The sequence below is a fragment of the Periophthalmus magnuspinnatus genome, chromosome 15, assembly GCF_009829125.3.
Source record: "Periophthalmus magnuspinnatus isolate fPerMag1 chromosome 15, fPerMag1.2.pri, whole genome shotgun sequence".
In the NCBI taxonomy this organism is placed as follows: Eukaryota; Metazoa; Chordata; class Actinopteri; order Gobiiformes; family Gobiidae; genus Periophthalmus; species Periophthalmus magnuspinnatus.
The window spans coordinates 1,269,939-1,288,259 of NC_047140.1; the positions used below are offsets into that span (position 1 = coordinate 1,269,939).

Sequence of the window (18,321 nt, forward strand, 5' to 3'; positions counted from 1 at the left end):
CATTTTGTACTAACTCACGAATGTGCACCAAAGCTAGTGGTGACCTGCATTGACGGGGCTCCCCCTTCTCTGGCGCAACAACAGTGAACGGCTGTCATGGATACGCTGGTCAAGGATTCCGTGGGCTAACGGGAAATGTATTTTACTCTGTCCAAACTAACTCATCATTCCGCCAGCAATAGACGACTCAATGGACTACAAATTTAATACTGCATTGCGGCAATTTTTGTGCGTCGTTAAAATATTTCCGTCTAAAACGTTCCATGTGATTACAATGCCAACAGAATATATGCTTAACTGGTATGAGCAAAATGTTTAACGTAAATTAACATTAAACGCTATACGTGTAGTATTTTGGTGATTTGATCATTCAAATATAATCCCGTATTTGCGTTGGATTATTGGAGGAACCACTTTAAAGTCGTCTTTTGTATCGAATCGAGCACATTACATCGCTGGACCTAAACAACAGTGGCGTGAGTGAAGCGTGTTTTTTTTTTAGATCTCGAGCGTTTTATGTTCAAGTATTGGGTGTAATTTGTAGTTTTAGAAAATTTCAAAGAATAAAATAATGGACGTGCTTCAGAGGAGAGTTGCCCAAGAGGACACCGTACAGTACAAACTCTTTCTCGTTCAGTTTGCCGACATTAATCAAATAGAAAAACGTCTGACTAATTTAATGGAGGAGATTTGGGGAAAGTTCGCAACGCTCCTGGCACAGTACATTTGGCACCATCAACCTTTTAACCTCAAGTTATATCATGAGAAAGGTAACGCCAACATTTTTTTGTTTATTATTTCCTGTCAGTTACGATTTGTATTAACCAAGTAAACATTCAGGGGATATTCCTGCTCATCTGGGAGGAAGCACTCAGTTTACGGATAATGTGGAGGATGAGTGGTTTATAGTTTATCTTCTTCAGCAAATAACAGAAGCATTCCCCGAGCTTGCAGCCAGGTATTATGTTAATATGCAATAACACTTGTGGCTTGAATAATCAATTACATCCATTTTCTTGCAGAGTTGAAGATAATGATGGGGAGTTTCTTCTAATTGAAGCAGCAGATTATCTACCCAAGTGGTTAAATCCAGATACTAGTGAAAACAGAGTGAACTATAGCCATTATTTCTTACTTTAATATTTTCTTTTTGTTCAAGCTCAACCTATAATTAAAATGTGTTTATATATTGCAGGTGTTTATTTATAGAGGGGACATGCACATAATTCCCTGCCCCACTCATTCAAATACAGTGGGTATCCCTAAAGATGAAGTACCAAGTTTGGCTAAAGCTCTGTCACTGCTGTCATCCAATTCAGATGCATGTCATCCAAGCAGTAAGATTTCCTCTGCAGTAAAAATGAGACTTAAAGGGTAAGAAAGCTATACGAGTTAATACCCTAGAATATCTTTGATGCAAATGAATATCTTTTTTTTAATTTTAGGTATCCAGAGAAGATTCAGACAGAATTGCACCATGCTCACTGTTTTATACCTGCAAGCATTGCATTAGTACTAGCAAAGCGTCCTGATCTTGTGGCTCCTGCTGTATCAGCATTTTATCTGCGGGACCCAGTTGATCTCCAAGCTTGTCGAAACTTCAAGATGTTTCCTCCAGATACACGCATTCTCACTATGGTATTCAGTTGTTGTTGTTGTATAATCTTTTAATGTTTTTTTAAATATATTTTTTCCAATAAAAAAGTGACCTGTGTGTGTTTTCAGGTAACATTCACTCGTTGCTTGTTTGCTCAGCTACAGCAACAACAGTTCACTCCCGATCGTAGGAGTGGCTTTGCACTTCCTCCACGCTCCGATCCCAAGTACAAGGCTCATGACTTGGGCATGAAACTGGTAAAAAGCACTTTTAATGGAATTTTTCTAAATGTTGCGTACATAATGTCACACAGCTATATAATGTGTCACGTTTCTCTTTTTAGGCACATGGTTTTGAGATTCTGTGTTCGAAGACCAGGATGCCATCTTCAGAGCCTAATGTTCCAGTTAGCTGTAACCCTCAATGGAAGGGATTTATTGAATGTTTGAAAAGAAATGGCTACTTCAAGGTATCCCAAACCTAATACCTAAAACCTAATAATAATTAAAACGTAATCATAAATCCTTTAATTCACAGGGAGAAATTGAGGGTTCAATGCTTTACAAAGAGCTTATATACACAGCTGAGAACTTTTTCAAGCAGTCTGTCTATTCTGAATTTAAGTAAGTCTATTGTGGTGGTAGCTATAATTAGAATCGTTTCAGTATGGTATTAAAATATGCAAAACTGCTTTAGTGCTTTATCACCAGGTGACGAAGTTCTCCAGCTGTTGCAAAGTCTTCCTACTTTTAGCCTGGAAGAGCTCAAAGAAAAGGAGTCACAGCTCCCCCCAGAGGACAGTAAGTGTAATAACTACCTTTATAATGAATGGGAGTCAATGGGACAATCAAATCTAGACGGGTAGATAAATTATTGACCATACTGTTTTTCTTACTATGTTTTTTTCATTCAAAGATGACAGTTGGCTAGATATTACAGAACAGGATTTGGAACAAATGTTACAAGAAAGAGCCAGAAATTGTGATGGTGTGGAATTCCAGAAATCCAGTGTGAGCCATAGCAAAGATGAACCAGTTGGCATCCAAGTGGAAAAAGATGCTGGATACAGTTTGGTAGCTGTCAGTCAGGGAGTAAAGAACTTCCTGAATGCCATGTCTTCTCATGAGGGAGCTGAGCTGCCACAGTGAGCAAACTTTTCTCAGAATAGAATACTGAAAAAAGTTGCTAGTTTTTTAACTTATTATGTGTTTTTGTATTAATTCTCTAGCTTTAGTCAACCTTTTAGTTTTGACCCAAACTCGATGGTCAACGCATTGGACAACCTCCTAGGTATGTAAATGGTAACCATATTGAAATTAGCATTTTTACATCTCCCCTCTCTTTAAAATGGCATTCAAGTTAATTTTTTGCTTTAATTTAGAGGGCAATGATGATGAAGAACTTGATTCTGATGACCTAGATGATGATGATGATGCAGAAAATGAAAGAGAGTTTTCTGTTCCATCTGAAATGAACGAAGCTGAGACACTGAATAGTCTTAAGAAATACATGGACCAAATGGATGAGGAACTAATGGGCACGGATATTGGGAAGAGTTTTAATCAGGTACATATATAAATATGCATTTTCAAATCATTTCAGACCTGTTTGAAATGGACCAAAACTGAATTGTTGGATTGATTTATTGATTGATTGCAGAACCATAAGCCAGATCCCCCAGATGGCTCCTCTCACTCATCTGGAGAAAGTAGTTTCAACATGGATGAAAGAGCTGGAGAGACTGAAGAAGACATCCAGCCTCTAGACATAGACTTGAATCTAATCACAAATCTATTAGAGTCTCTAAGCTCTCAGGCTGGTTTGGCTGGACCTGCATCTAACCTGATTCAGAGTTTGGGTATTCACCTGCCACCCAACTCTGACCCCTCATGAAACAAATGAACTGTGTATTGCTGAATGGATAAACTGATGTTCTGTGTAATGCAGATGATAGTATTTTTCTATAAAGTAAAACCAGAAATATATTGAAAGTCCTGTTTTGATGATTCCTTTTACACCTAAGGGCAATGTTAAACATTGCCAAATTCAAATAATGATTTTTCTGTCGTCTTTTACAACAGTAGCCCAAAAATGGTTACATATTAATGAATAGTTTTTAACAAAGCTTTTAATACAAAATTCACATAACATTATTTTCTCCCATTCTTTAAATACAATCTTGGAAATCCAAGTCATTCTGGGATGCAAATACTAGCTTAAAATGATGTTATACATGAAATGGTTGAACCGCATACACAAAATTTTTGAATTTAAAAATGTATAGACATTTTGGGAGATATCTGATCTTTACAGGGATACTGTGTCACTTTTCAGAACCAAAGTGCAATAATAAACTTAACATTGTCAAAAATTATAAAAAGATGGACATTTTAAGGTCTCGGATGGATCCATATTCAACTGTCCTCTTCATTTTATATGAACTGTAGAAAAAACAGAGCAAGTGGATATGCAGAGTGGAGAAGCGCAGCAACCACAGGAGAGAAACATAAAACAGTTATACCAACAAAGAAATTGAGCACCATTCCTAAAAGTAGAATGGCTGCCAGGTACCCATGAAAGAGCAGACTGTGCCAGCTTCCTTGACTCAAAACACACCATGGATTGTCTGAATGTAAGAGCCACAACAGTCCCAGCACCCCACTCTGATTGACCAAGTGAGCATAGTAGATGTCAAAAACCGAGGCTTGAGCAACGAGGGGATGTTGACGCTCCACTTCTGACACTTTGGCCAGCCAAATCAGAGAAACACAGAAGAGGATCAATGCCAGAGGTGCATATATGTACTCCAAAAAGTCCACACTAGACACACCATGAAAGACTGAAAGCAGATAGTAAATGAAAGATCTATCGGTTATGCAAACATCATAAATTTCAATTTCCGATAAAATTCACTTCCTCACCTGTGACAACAAAAGTAGTTCCACTAAAGAAGGAAATTAAAATAGAGATAAGTGTGGACAGCGGAGACTGCAGGTTGAGGAGAAAACTCAAAACCATAGTAAACAGGGTTAGCAAAGGCAGAACAAGGGGGAACAGACCAGAGTTTGAGCTGTTGGCTTTGGCCCACATAGACAGCACACCATAGATGCTGCTGCAGATAGACGGCACAAGCAGCTTCTCACCAAGTACTCTGGAGTAACTATGCAGAGACACTGTGCCCAACAAATGTAGCAGATTTAAAAATAACACAGAGATCATAACCTAGGAAAGAGGAGACATGGTCAGTACACACACACACACACACACCCACACATGCACCCCCCCCCCCACCCCCACCCCCACCCCGCACACACACACACACAACCACACACACACTATTACTTAGTAACAATGCTACACTTAGTGTCACATTACCCATGTAAAAAATTAACCACTCAATAGTCACACATTATGTTGTATAACTAAGCAAACCAAATCAATAAATGAACTTCATAAAGTGTTGTTTTTATAAAATACCCATAAGTCTAGCCATGAACCAGCAATACATGTTCACATGATGAACTTGTTTTTTCTATAGGATCTTTCTACATTTTCAACAGTAGATTTGTTTCCTTTCCCACATCCTTACCCTCCAGTATAACCTGTCCTTCACAGTAGTCAAACAGCAAACAAACCCACTCAAAGGTTTACAAACTTAATCAGTTACTATTGAGCTTCTCCCATACCAACCTTTCCAAAGCATAGGGCAACTGCATATGGATAGTGGTATTGTGGGATGAATACACCAGCGACAAAGTTGTGTAGCTTATCTCCCAGGCTGTATATCACAAAGAGCAGGAGACACAGAGTAGGCATCAGTGGTTTCATACCAGCCATGTTTCACTAGGGATGAACTGCAAGAATTAGTTATAAAGTGATTTAATAATTTTATCTGCTCTTACAGCTTTAATTGATGTAAATATTTGATCATATGTGATACAAATAATAATACAGATTAATTACAAAGTAGTAATAGTAGTTAAAAAAAATATGCAAAGAAGAGTTACCTACTACATATAATGTATTCATCCTGTGAATAAGTATTTTTCCACAGACAATTTTCTGTTAAACAAGATTAGAAATGAATAGATTTCAGCTATGCATGCAAGTCTATGAAACAAAATCTAAACTTACCATGATAACATCAGAGAGCATGTTTGTACTCCATCCTTGTAAAGCATGTTTGTACTAGTAATTCTGAGTCAAAATGTACATTCTATTTTATTTTCAGATAGTGAATGACCAGCCGCATTAAAGCATTGTTCCGCTCTGCAGTGTGTGCAGTGTGTGCAGTGTGTGCAGTGTGTGCTGTGTGTGCTGTGTGTGCAGTGTGTGCTGTGTGTGCTGTGTGTGCAGTGTGTGCTGTGTGTGCTGTGTGTGCTGTGTGTGCTGTGTGTGCAGTGTGTGCAGTGTGTACCTGCCACAGTCGACCAGTTTGTGTGCTGTAGATTTTAGCCTCACTTTTTTAGACAAGTCCAGATGGACTTTGCACTTACTTTGTGTGTATATGGGACAATGAGAAAACCAAAAAAGCCATTGTTTATATTTACCGTTTTAATATGTAATGCATTTTAAACATTTCTAAACATTTTATGATATAATACTGTATGTTGATAGATTAGATACAATAATAAAAATTTCAAGTTCCAAAAGTACATGTAAAGAACCTTTTTATAAAGCCGTTTACGTTATCGTTCAGAGGGTTTTATTTCATAAAGAAGGTCACATACTAGAGATGAAGTATTAGAAAATATGAATGAAAAACGGATTACACCATAGTATAGTTATGGTGTTCTGGTGATCAAAACTAAAACGTGATTTTGTGACTCCTCTGCAAATATTTATAAATAATTGTTATCTGTGACACGTCTACACGTGGTGTTGCTATACAGTATTAATCAAATTTATAGTATAACTAAGGTTTCTTTACCTGTCTCCATGTGACTACAGGTCTTTACTGTGATGCCATCTGAAATCCAGAAACTTTTTTATTGACTTACTGGAAACACAGAGCTAGTCCAAGCAACTGCCCTAGTGCCTTTAGCATCTGTTTGTGACATTGATCCTCTGTGTTACCCCTTATCTGACTCCCCCTCACCCTGGGACCCTGCATGCCCCTCTGGCTCTTCAAAGACCAAGACAGGATGGCGTCCTGAGTCACGTGACCTGCGGACGCCTTCAAAGTAAACAGGTCCGTGTACATCAGGGACAAGGGTTCATACAAACACAGTGGCAGAGTGAGGGGCTCTAAATGATTCATCCACTTACAGTGCTATGGCAACAACTGGGAACGTCCTGTGCTTCCTGGCTCCGCCTCCATCCAATGGTGTAGTTGATGGGTCACTGGACTGCAAACTAGAAAGATGGGTCATGTATTCTCTGGTTTTGTTTAATAAGTCTGACAAAGTAAATTGTGATGGGTTAGTTCCTTGTATACTGGCCATTTTCTGTCAAACAACAAACAGAGAACAGGTTGGGTGACCACCTGTGCCTGTTTTGTTTGTCCTACGCAGCCATTTATGCGCCTGTCTCCCTTATCTAGAGAATGTCACACTTTTTATTGTTGCTAAATCAATTATATAAAAAATGTATATAGAAGACATTTTATTTTTTGCCTAAAAGAAATCAAGACTTTTCTGCTCTCTCTCTCTCTCAAGAGAGAGAGAGAGAGAGAGAGAGAGAGAGAGAGAGAAAGAGAGAGTTGATAGAAACTGAATATCATCATCGTTATCTATACCTTTCCGTCCCTCCATGACATGTCCCACATTCAACATGTTTTTTTTATTTTTATTTTTTTTTTATAAAACTATTGTAACTCTAAAAACAGATGATGCCCATGAGAAGTGAAAGCTTGGCCGCATGGTGTGGTTCAACTAACTCTGAGATCAGCATTAATATGGAAATGACATTGGCTGTTGATATCATGATCTTACTATTTAATTTATCAATTCAAATTGTTTTAAAAATACTATGAAAATGGAAGCAACCATTATGTGAACAAGAACTGTGGGTCTCTTTACAGTCAGCTGTCACCTCCAGCTCCCATGTGGCCCTCTAAAACACTTAACTGTTACTCCGTTTCCAAGACCACCAGCTAAAATAAGGGCAGGACAGAGACAGTGGCCAGCTAAAACAAATACTGCATTGTGAGTTTTGAAATCTTTTCAGTTGGAAATGTTCTCCAAGATGTTCTGGATTTTTCTTTCTGTATAGCATGTTCTTCTAATGAAGGGCAGGCGGGGACAGCTGATGCATCTGCCAAAGGAGTTAAACGAGATGGGCGTAGTACTGTCCAGGTACAAACATACTTTCTTCTTATTACACTGCTGTGATATCATCCTATGGCATTTGTTTGCTGTTGATATGTTTGTCTTTATGTCTGTTTTACATCAGAATGAATAACAGTTGCAGAGTGGCCTCCAGAGAGGGTGTCAGCACTATTCCAACTGTAAACAGTGTCTCTGACAGAGAGGTCAACAGTACAGACAGTGACCATTCCTCCATTATTCCCATCCAAAATAAAAGTAAGGGCTGCTTTATTTGTGTTTAATAACAGGCCAAGGAGTACAGCATAGTGGATAGTGAGCATGTAAACAAATCAAGATTGTGCCATAAACTCAAAAACAACTTTTTTCTTTACAATTTACCTCCAAGACATGTGTGAGCCCGAGGAGAGCCTTGTGCCCTTGCTTCCAGAAATTACACATGTAGAGAGAGGCTACATCACCCCCTTACAGGTGTATAACCTTCTGAATGCAGAGGAAGGCCAGCCAATGCTCTATGATCCATATTATATCCTCATCTTGGACTGCAGGAGTGCAGAGAGGTGGGTGCTACAGGAGGTTACCTCTGGGTAGTCTCTGAGCTGTAAGAATAATACAGTACAAGTGTACAGTTTATCCTGCACAATGCAAGAGTATAAAGTAACACATTTATTTATAACGAAGTACAAAACATTTTAAAAAGTATATGTCTAGAAATTACAATGCACAACAAAGATAAACTAGGCTATGCAGTCGTAGTGTACAACTCACTGTGAATATTGTATGGATGTGTCAGGTACAAGGACAGTCATGTGGTGACAGCACGGGCCAGTGTCACCGTGATTCACCCTGAGCTGGGCTGTCTAATCAGCTGTATAGAGCTACAGAAGTATTCCATAATACTGCTGTATGCAGAAGAAGGCAGCAGTCCAGGTCAGAGACACACATTTATACTTAATATCAAGGAAATTACTGGAAAGCCATAGTTTATGTAAATGATTGTGTTTCAGTGGGCAGTGTGAAGGCCCGGACAGACTCCCCTGATCTCCAGCGTTGCTTCTTCCAGCTCAGTGATTTGGGAATGGATCCTGTTATTCTCCTGGGAGGGTTCACAGCGTTTAATACCCTCTATCCTTTCCTCTGCACTTCTCATATGGTTCTACTTGAACCCGAGCGCCACACTCTAACTATTTACCCCTCAGAAATCCTGGAAGGGGCCCTGTATCAAGGCTCAGCGACTCAGGCAGAAAACTATCGTATCATTAAGAACCTCCACATCACCCATGTGGTTAATGCCACAGCCAACAGCCCTGATGCTTTTCCGAACATCCTGTGCTACCTGAGGCTGCCCCTGAGCGACGACGCACAGCAGGACTTGGTAGAGGCACTACCACTGGCCTCCAGGTTCATCCATCAGGCTCTCAAGGGGGTGCCGGCGGGCCGGGTTTTGGTGCACTGTAGCATGGGCAGGAGTCGAAGCTCGGCCCTGACACTAGCCTTCCTCATGGAGCACAGGCACTGGTCCCTGCTGCATGCCCTGCGCTGGTTAAAAGAGAGGCGGGCGTGCACAGCTCCCAATATAAACTTTCTGCAGCAGCTGCTGACCTACGAAGAACTGCTGTTTGGGAGCAGACTCACCTCATTGGATGACATTCGCCGATAAAAACTGGATTTAAACTGCATTGTTGTTAATCATATTTAAAATCATCAAATGGGAAATTTAATTACAATTATCTCATTTTGCAGCACAAAGACTGAGAGACTTTATAGTAGGTCTGTTAATACCTCCACAAGTTTGCCAGTAGGCCTGTTCCTGTTTCATCCACAAATCCCTACTGTGTGTCTTTGCTATGCCTAAATAACAAATACATCACAACACTCTTACAGTGTCGCCAAAGTGTACTGCTGTATCGGTACTGTTAAGATGCTTGTTTGGTGATAGAGTTTAAATAAAATATTGAACTTTGATTTGAGTAAAGCCAATAAGTGAGAGGTGTTGTGTGTAAATGAGCAGATGTGTTGCGTGTAAATGAGCAGATGTGTTGTGTGTAAATGAGCAGATGTGTTGTGTGTAAATGAGCAGATGTGTTGTGTGTAAATGAGCAGATGTGTTGTGTGTTAGTGTAAATGAGCAGATGTGTTGTGTGTTAGTGTAAATGAGCAGATGTGTTGTGTGTAAATGAGCAGATGTGTTGTGTGTAAATGAGCAGATGTGTTGCGTGTAAATGAGCAGATGTGTTGTGTGTTAGTGTAAATGAGCAGATGTGTTGTGTGTAAATGAGCAGATGTGTTGTGTGTAAATGAGCAGATGTGTTGTGTGTAAATGAGCAGATGTGTTGTGTGTAAATGAGCAGATGTGTTGTGTGTAAATGAGTAGATGTGTTGTGTGTAAATGAGCAGATGTGTTGTGCGTTAGTGTAAATGGGCAGATGTGTTGTGCGTTAGTGTAAATGAGCAGATGTGTTGTGCGTTAGTGTAAATGAACAGATGTGGGCTGTAGTTGAGATGTGTAGACTCACACATACTAAACTCCACCCAGTGAACAGCAGCTGTCCCTCTGCCTTCTTCCTTAAGGAATTTTCTGGAATTGTAATCACAGGCAATTGGTTAAATTACTAAATGACTTTAGTTAAATAGTTTAATCATTTGTAATTGAAATATTGACTCTGAATAAGACTGAAGTCAATCAAATCTTCCATCATGACACTGCACTGACTCCTTTTATGAAACACCATCACAGGTTATGTGGCACAACACAACTCCTTTCTGTGTCTTTTCTATGTAGCAAAGTGTAAATCAGAGTGTAAATCAGAGAGTAAATTAGAGTGTAAATCTTTGCATGTGGCTTTATGAAAAGCTCACCCTGACTCTTCAGCCCTGGGTGTCTCTCGCGGTCTGAAGATCCTCCTCCAGTTCACAGAGACAGCCCACTGACTCTGAAGCTTCAAGTCTGGATGTGAGATTCGGCACGTAGCGTTTAGCTCAGACTTGTACAAATCCAGCCCATCCATGGCCCACAGACTACCTTAAAGTTCAGACGGAGTGTTTTCCAGACGCGTCCAGTCACAGGGAGCAGAGCGCACCGGGGGAAGGCTTTTTGCAGCTCTCCACGAGGTAAAACTCTCCAAATCTACTATACAGCTCTGGAACACAACATTTCACAGAAAATACAGTTCACTGAGTGTTAGCCTAGCACGTCCGAGTAGGGTTAGCATTTGTGTTACTTTAGAAGCAGAGATATAAAGCAGGCTAACGGAGCTAAGCTAGCTGAAAAAGTTCACTTTGAGACAGAAGATCAGAGCTTAAACTCCACCGACCAGGAGCAAATGTGCTTTATATTACGCTGCAAAACTGAAGTAGATTGAGTTATTACTTAGTATACTCGGTGCCAGGCTTCATGTGTAGCTGCTGCGTTTGCTAATCCACAGTTGTGGCACATTCCTGCAGTGTGGGATGCTCCTGCGCTGCTCAAATCAAACATCTCCAAATCTGCAGCAGTCCACCATGTGTTTATTTACAGGACAAAATCAAGTTTTGTTTTGCTCTTATGAATAATCGTTTTGCTTATGTGACGTTATGAGGTTCTGTTTTTCCTGAGGTTAAAGGGTTAGAGCAGGTCTTTGTGAGTGCACTGGAGCGCGCAGGGCGCACAGAGCCGGGGAGGGGCGAGGACGTGGCACTAGCGCCTCCATCCAGCTCTCCCATCCAGCACTCCCCAGAGAAACATAAAATACACACAGAGTGTGTTTCTTTCGGAATCAAACATGTAGTAGACATTTAGGTGAATTAGACAGTACTGTACCTCTAATGCACTGTGACCCATGTACAGGCTGTGACCCTGCTGTGTGTCCATGTACAGGCTGTGTCCCTGTTGTCTGTCAGTGTACTGGATGAATAAGTGTTTAATGTCATGTCTGCAAAGAGTTTTGCAATGCTATTCTTCAAGTACAAAAGAAAGCAAAGTTTGCCCTTTTTGTCTCTTCACATTAATATATAAGTTTATATTCATACATTTTATGTTCTTAGGAAGTTATTTTGTGATTGTCAAAAGTGATAATACAGAATATATTTGTATTAATTCTGGAGAAAGTATGTAATTGAAATGTTTGCCAGGTTTATTTATATTTCCACAGTTCTAGACTTGTTATTAGTTGGGGGCTGACAGTGCCACTCCTTAGTGGCACTGTATACTTGAGTCACAAAGACTGAAACCACACTTGCACTTTCATGTGGCATTTTAGAGTTTTTAACAGCAATTTATTCTCTCCATGTTGGCTTTAAATGTCTTATTTAAGTGACATGAGAGGCATAAAATTCAGGCAGGTATAAATAAATGTCTTGACGAAAGACACAACACCAGTATACATTGATGGGAGCCACCAACCTTCTGGTTAGTGTGTGGCACTGGGGAAATGCTCCATAACTTGACATCCTGTCATGCCCAAAAGATGATAGTCTTTGTATTATTCAAATGGCTTAATATACTGTTCTTATTTTTTCTTCTTACAGAATGGAGCTTCTGTGCTGGTGTTTACTGTTGTTAAGCAGTCTACAGTCTGTCTCAGCAGACTTCTTCACATCCATAGGTATAATATAAAATGATATGTTGACCACATTTTAATATTTCTGTTTTCAATTTAAAGTCTTCTATATTGCAATTAGATTTGCAATTTAGATTTTAACAGTAGGAATCTGTTTAAGTACACATTGTAAATATGTCCAGAAGAATTGACAAAAAGAGCTGAACATTTTTTTTCAAGAGTAACATTTTGGCAAGAATTTCATTTTTGTACAAATCCAAACTACAGGGTTAGTGCTCATGGGTCAATCTTCAGAGCTCCATGTATTGAGAATTGAGATTCAAATGTGTAAAATACTGTACCATTTCATCTGTATTAAATTAAACAGATTTTTTTTACTGCATGGTCTACTCATTTTTTTCCTGTTGTTTTTCTAATTTTCATAGCTTAAGCCACTGTGTTTTACTGTATGCGTTTAACAGTATTCACTCTTCACTGTGTATTCCCTAGGCCAGATGACAGATTTGCTATATACAGAAAAGGATCTTGTCACTTCACTGAAGGATTACATAAAAGCTGAAGAAAACAAGCTGGCCCAGATCAAGCAGTAAGTTTGTCATTCTGCTTTGATAAAGAGAAAGGGAGAATAATATATGTGTTCTTTTGTGTGTTTGTATTAGGTGGGCTGATAAGATGGATTCACTGACTGCTACAGCCACAAAAGACCCAGAAGGTTTCCTGGGGCACCCTGTAAATGCCTTTAAGTTGGTAAAAAGGCTTAATACTGAGTGGGGAAACTTGGAAAGCCTTGTGCTCAGTGACACCACAGATGGTAAGCTGTGACATAAATTATTGGTACTTATCAAGTAGGGCTGATTGATTTAGAAAAAAAATAAATAAAAACTAAATTAATTATGATTTGTCTAACAAGGATTGTGATTACATTTTCATTTTAATTAATTAAAATTGACATCTAGTGACATTAATATTAGAGTAGACGGATAAAGAAGAAACCATCACACCAATCACATGAAAACCAGAGCTGATGACTCATTAATACAGGATTAAGGACATTTTGGTGGCTAGTATGCATTTCTAGTGGCCATGTAATGCACATGCTTGAAATTCCCTGTCCTGCAAATATTAAGTGTTGGGATAAGCAAAGTCCTACATTTAGTTTTAGTTCACATGGTGTGCTCTTTATAAATCACTGCTAGACTACTTCATGATGTGCATTTTTATTATTAATTATTATTTTTGCTTCTTTATTCCTTTTTCCTGCAGGATTTATTTCCAACTTGACCATCCAAAGGCAGTACTTCCCTTCTGATGAGGACCAGACTGGAGCTGCCAAAGCCCTTCTCCGACTTCAAGACACTTACAGACTGGATTCCAACACCATCTCCACAGGCGATCTACCTGGTCAGGAATAATCTAGCTTTACCTACCTCAGCTAATGATCTGATTTAAAAAATATTCATGTGACACTATTCTTTTGATCATAGGAGTGACATACAAGAGCCGCATGACAGCAGAGGACTGCTTTGAGCTTGGAAAAATTGCCTACACTGAAGTAGACTACTACCACACAGAGCTATGGATGGCACAGGCCCTGCGACAGCTTGAGGAAGGAGAAGAATCAACTCTGGATAAAGTGACAGTGCTTGACTACCTAAGTTATGCTATTTACCAGCAGGGGGAGATGGAGAGGGCCCTGGAGTACACCAAAAAGTTGCTTGCCATAGGTTAGCAATTTGTTTTGTGTAACTAAAATTAATATGCAAAAAGTAATAATTTCTGACACATGTTTTATGTGTTTATAATGAGAAGTTATTTATTAAATTATTTTTTAGACCCAGAACACAAACGCGCTAATGGTAATCTGAAGTACTTTCAATTTCAACTGGAGAAGCAGAAAAAGGCTGCAGATGAAGCGGGTACAAAAAAAGAACCAGAAACTGAGAAGGTTGAAGTAAAGAAGAAGAAGAAGAGATCTGCGAAGGCTGAATTCAAGCTTATTCCAGAGAGAAAGAAGTACGAGATGCTCTGTCGAGGGGAAGGGATTAAAATGGTAAACTGTTGTTAGACAGAGATTCCGTTAGAAAGAAAGTATTCATATGCTGACACCATGTTATCTTTTCTCCCACAGACCCCTCGCAGGCAGAGCCGGCTTTTCTGCCGTTACTATGACAACAACCATCACCCCAAACTTTTGCTGGCCCCCATCAAGCAGCAAGATGAGTGGGACAAGCCCTACATTGTCCGCTACCTTGACATAATCTCTGATGAAGAAGTTGCAAAAGTCAAACAGCTTGCAAAGCCTAGGGTAAGCCTCTTTTTTTTTCTTTTCATTGCTGTAATAAGCTGTATTTTACCTTCTTGTAGTACACAAATGTTGTAATAATAGAGATTAATAGAGCTCAGGATGGTTCATCACAAAACTACCATGGACACCATGGAAATCCACTATTTCTGAAGCAGTAGAAAACATCTATAGAAATACACTGACAAAAACAACATACAAAGTAAACAAAAGGGCTATGGAGCAGCCTGATAAGCTCCTGGGTCACTACTAGTAAATGCATTTATCACACTGTGGTGTAAAAATGAAGTATCTTTAAATCTCCACTGGTTTATCATTCTGTGAGGTTTGACAAATTCCAAAATCTAATTTTAGATCTCCAATATGTATGACCAGTCACATGCTAACTCACAGCTAAGACTTGTTGACCAAAGCAAAATTGATTTAATCACACATGGGTTTGAGTTGGGGATAAATAATATTCCTGGTTCTCAGCTGCGCAGAGCCACCATTTCCAATCCCATCACAGGCGTTCTGGAGACTGCTCATTATCGAATCAGCAAAAGGTAAGGCAGTGACAACGGCCGTCCCCAGAAAAGAGTATTAGCCGAGGAGCTAAATTCTCAGCTGTATTCTGTGCCTGAGTGTATTTTTCTTGAGACTCCTGTACTAGTTTTGAAATAATCTTTAACTGTATTGGTATGAATACATACCACAACATTTGGTTTCTCAAATATTGGATGTTGGATTAATCTTTGCACTGGAGTCTGGAAAAAAATCGACAAACTAATGGTTGTCTTACTTGTTTGTAGCGTCCTGTATAACCTTAGTTATGTAATAAACAGTATTAATATAGTGACTATCTGCTCTTTCTTCTCTTTTCAATCTTTATGTGTCTATCACACAATACACTTCTTTCCATAATCTTCTTCTGCGGAAACTACTGTAGTTAAGGCGAGCCACGGTGCATGACCCTCAAACTGGGAAACTTACCACAGCCCAATACAGAGTCTCCAAGAGGTAAGGCTAACAGGCCATCAGAAAAGCAGGATGCTTCTTATTAACAATACACAGCATAATATCATTGGAGTAAACGGTGCCATTACAGCTGCTGCTACTTAAAATATCTTATTTATTAAAATATTGGGCCATTGTCATACAGATTAATGCTTAATTGTTGCAACTTCACATCAGCTAATGGGAACCAGATTACAGTCATAATCTTATTTTTTAATTTAGTAAATATTAAAAATGTCACATAACAAAAAAACAATAAGTAAGACCATATATTCACTACAGTATATTAGATTTTCATTAGTCATCTTGATGTTATCCAAATAAATGGTAATTTGTTAGAAAAGCCTGGTATCCTGAGCTGATTGGAGATTCTAATCTTAGTACAGCATGTTCTTGACTTTTTAACTTTTTTAATTCTGTGCATGTCTGAATGTTTTAAACTCTATTAACATAATTTTTTTCCCTAACAAAAAAGACATTCATTCACATTGAGCTATTTTATTCCTTCAGTTTATCTGCGGAAAATACCGACCCCTAACACGAGTAAGCTAAAGGTGAATGAATGCTCCTTGCATGTTTTCAAAGTACACCTTTACTGCCATCTAGTGGTAATGTTATGCATCACAAAATTTGACTATTAATATATATTTTGCTTGCTTCTAAGTGCTTGGCTTACAGGCTATGATGATCCAGTAGTTGAGATAATCAATGAACGAATTGAGGACATCACAGGTTTAGAAATGGACACCGCAGAGGAGCTTCAGGTAAATCACTTGTGCTAAAGACTTAACAATCTCACTATGATTATTTCAATTTAACAATATTTTTTATTATTATTATTATTACTATTATTATTATTTTTATTTATTTTTTATATATTAATCTTTAGGTTGCAAATTATGGAGTGGGTGGACAATATGAACCCCATTTTGACTTTGGAAGGGTAAGTCCATAAGCTTAAATTAACGATGGTTATAAATGTAGTGGTGTTGGCACAGCATCAAACTTATTCATACCGCTCTCTCCACAGAAAGATGAGCCGGATGCCTTCAAAGAATTGGGCACTGGAAATCGTATAGCAACATGGCTTTTCTATGTAAGTCTGATCTGTTCAATACTATGACCAATGCTGCCTTTAATAATATAAAGTCCTTATGTGGCTATCAAGTTAAATGTGTTAGATTGCAAAGTTACAAACTATAGTCCTAAACTTCAAACTATTGAGCTGTAAACCTCTGATGACCTTTTTGTGCTTATCCAACTGTAGACATGTACATTAACAAAGAAACGGATACTTTTCAGTTGTATACAACTGCATAAACACCACTTTTTTCATATTTCTCTTCTAGATGAGTGATGTTTTAGCTGGTGGAGCCACAGTATTTCCTGATGTTGGGGCAGCAGTTTGGCCTCAAAAAGTGTGTAAATTACTATTCACTTGGCATTAAAATCATGATATGCTTTTAAAAATGATTTCCCTTTTTGTTCTCTTCTAGAACAGTGCAGTATTTTGGTACAACTTATTTGCTAGTGGTGAAGGAGACTACAGTACCCGGCATGCAGCATGTCCTGTTCTAGTGGGCAACAAATGGGGTAAGTGTCATATAAAATCTTGTTAGAAAAGCCTTTATTTTGCTCAACTTTTAATAATATTTCTTGTTCTCTCAGTATCCAACAAATGGATTCATGAAAGGGGGCAGGAGTGGCGGCGACCTTGTGGCCTGAGTGAATCGGATTGAAATGGAAATCACCCTCCTCTTGTTCCCTTTGGCCACTTCCGTCTGAACCACCCCGGACCATATCCAGACCGCTGCAGACTATGACATACAGATAGATGGAATCCAAAGGGCCTCTCTTTTGTCAAACACTCCACTGGTTTACACAGCTGGGGTCAGAGCACGGAGACTGTTTAGGGTAACATTGAGCTCCTGGAGAATACTAGCATTGCTGTGACGGATGATGTTTCCCTGCTTGTTGGTGGTGTTGGGAAATTGTCCCCAGTAAACTACACACTGCACTCCAAATGAACTCTCTCCCTGCGGTGACTAAGCTCATGATTTTGTTTATTTTTTTTTATTTATTTTTTTTTTAAATCCAAACTCTACACAGGTTGTTTGAAACATAGGGCAAATTAATTTAAAGTGCACTGCTATTAACTCCTGTTGTATACAGTTCAAAGAATCTTACTTGGTCAAGTAAAATAAAGAGATAAAATAAACCTGATAAAATTTAATAGACTACCGGTAATTTGGCCTGAAAATTGCTAGTGCTGGTGCCCAAATAAACTCATTTGCTTTCATGCACTGCAACACTAAGAATAAACGGACAATTTTTTATTTTTTTTTTATGTTTTATTTTTTTGTAATAATGCAATGCAACACACATAGTGCTCTGAGTATTTGAATATATCGGATTTATTTATGAGTCCCACTGTTTGTGTTCTGATTTAAATCTTTGGAGTTGTTTTTCTACAGTAAAAATGTGCTTTGTTTTTTGATAGTGTGGCTGGTTACTGACATGTGGCTGTTCCCCTTTTGCCCTTTGGGGTTTGATATTGTGGCAGATTACTGACTTGTGGCTATTCCCCTTCTGCCCTTTGGGGTTTGGGTAAAGTTGGTATCA

General features: G+C 38.8%; 4 protein-coding genes across 7 annotated transcripts; 3 read left to right on the forward strand and 1 right to left on the reverse strand.

The window, feature by feature from the left end:
• Positions 1 to 61: 61 nt before the first annotated feature.
• Positions 62 to 3,963, forward strand: ecd (ecdysoneless homolog (Drosophila)). Its single transcript, XM_033979131.2, has 13 exons — positions 62 to 770; positions 841 to 958; positions 1,023 to 1,110; positions 1,196 to 1,374; positions 1,446 to 1,638; positions 1,726 to 1,854; positions 1,941 to 2,066; positions 2,135 to 2,220; positions 2,294 to 2,397; positions 2,513 to 2,741; positions 2,826 to 2,887; positions 2,979 to 3,163; positions 3,257 to 3,963. The coding sequence occupies exons 1-13, from the start codon at positions 572 to 574 to the stop codon at positions 3,488 to 3,490; spliced, it is 1,932 nt and encodes a 643-aa protein (XP_033835022.1). The 5' UTR covers positions 62 to 571; the 3' UTR covers positions 3,491 to 3,963.
• Positions 3,898 to 5,415, reverse strand: si:ch211-248a14.8 (uncharacterized). 2 transcript variants are annotated; one of them, XM_055227227.1, is made up of 3 exons: positions 5,288 to 5,415; positions 4,699 to 4,819; positions 3,898 to 4,436 (listed from the first exon to the last, which is right to left on the reverse strand). In XM_055227227.1, exons 1-3 carry the CDS (start codon positions 5,411 to 5,413, stop codon positions 4,030 to 4,032), a joined length of 654 nt encoding a protein of 217 aa, XP_055083202.1. In that variant the 5' UTR covers positions 5,414 to 5,415; the 3' UTR covers positions 3,898 to 4,029. The 2 variants fall into 2 exon arrangements, with proteins under 2 accessions (XP_055083202.1, XP_033835987.2); XM_033980096.2 differs by having other exon boundaries at positions 4,519 to 4,819.
• A 2,838-nt stretch (positions 5,416 to 8,253) lies between these two features.
• LOC117382859 (dual specificity protein phosphatase 26-like) lies at positions 8,254 to 9,523 on the forward strand. The gene is made up of 3 exons (XM_033980098.1): positions 8,254 to 8,423; positions 8,657 to 8,793; positions 8,871 to 9,523. The coding sequence occupies exons 1-3, from the start codon at positions 8,254 to 8,256 to the stop codon at positions 9,521 to 9,523; spliced, it is 960 nt and encodes a 319-aa protein (XP_033835989.1).
• Positions 9,524 to 10,785: 1,262 nt separating this feature from the next.
• p4ha1b (prolyl 4-hydroxylase, alpha polypeptide I b) lies at positions 10,786 to 18,196 on the forward strand. Of its 3 annotated transcripts, XM_033979133.2 has the most exons (16): positions 10,814 to 10,974; positions 12,370 to 12,446; positions 12,891 to 12,987; positions 13,061 to 13,212; positions 13,665 to 13,802; positions 13,886 to 14,125; positions 14,234 to 14,451; positions 14,530 to 14,706; positions 15,178 to 15,248; positions 15,637 to 15,702; positions 16,364 to 16,463; positions 16,589 to 16,642; positions 16,730 to 16,795; positions 17,049 to 17,117; positions 17,196 to 17,292; positions 17,368 to 18,196. In XM_033979133.2, the coding sequence occupies exons 2-16, from the start codon at positions 12,371 to 12,373 to the stop codon at positions 17,436 to 17,438; spliced, it is 1,692 nt and encodes a 563-aa protein (XP_033835024.1). In that variant the 5' UTR covers positions 10,814 to 10,974; position 12,370; the 3' UTR covers positions 17,439 to 18,196. The 3 variants fall into 3 exon arrangements, with proteins under 3 accessions (XP_055083017.1, XP_033835024.1, XP_033835023.1); XM_055227042.1 differs by lacking the exon at positions 15,637 to 15,702 and having other exon boundaries at positions 10,786 to 10,974; XM_033979132.2 differs by lacking the exon at positions 15,178 to 15,248 and having other exon boundaries at positions 15,632 to 15,702.
• Positions 18,197 to 18,321: the final 125 nt, after the last annotated feature.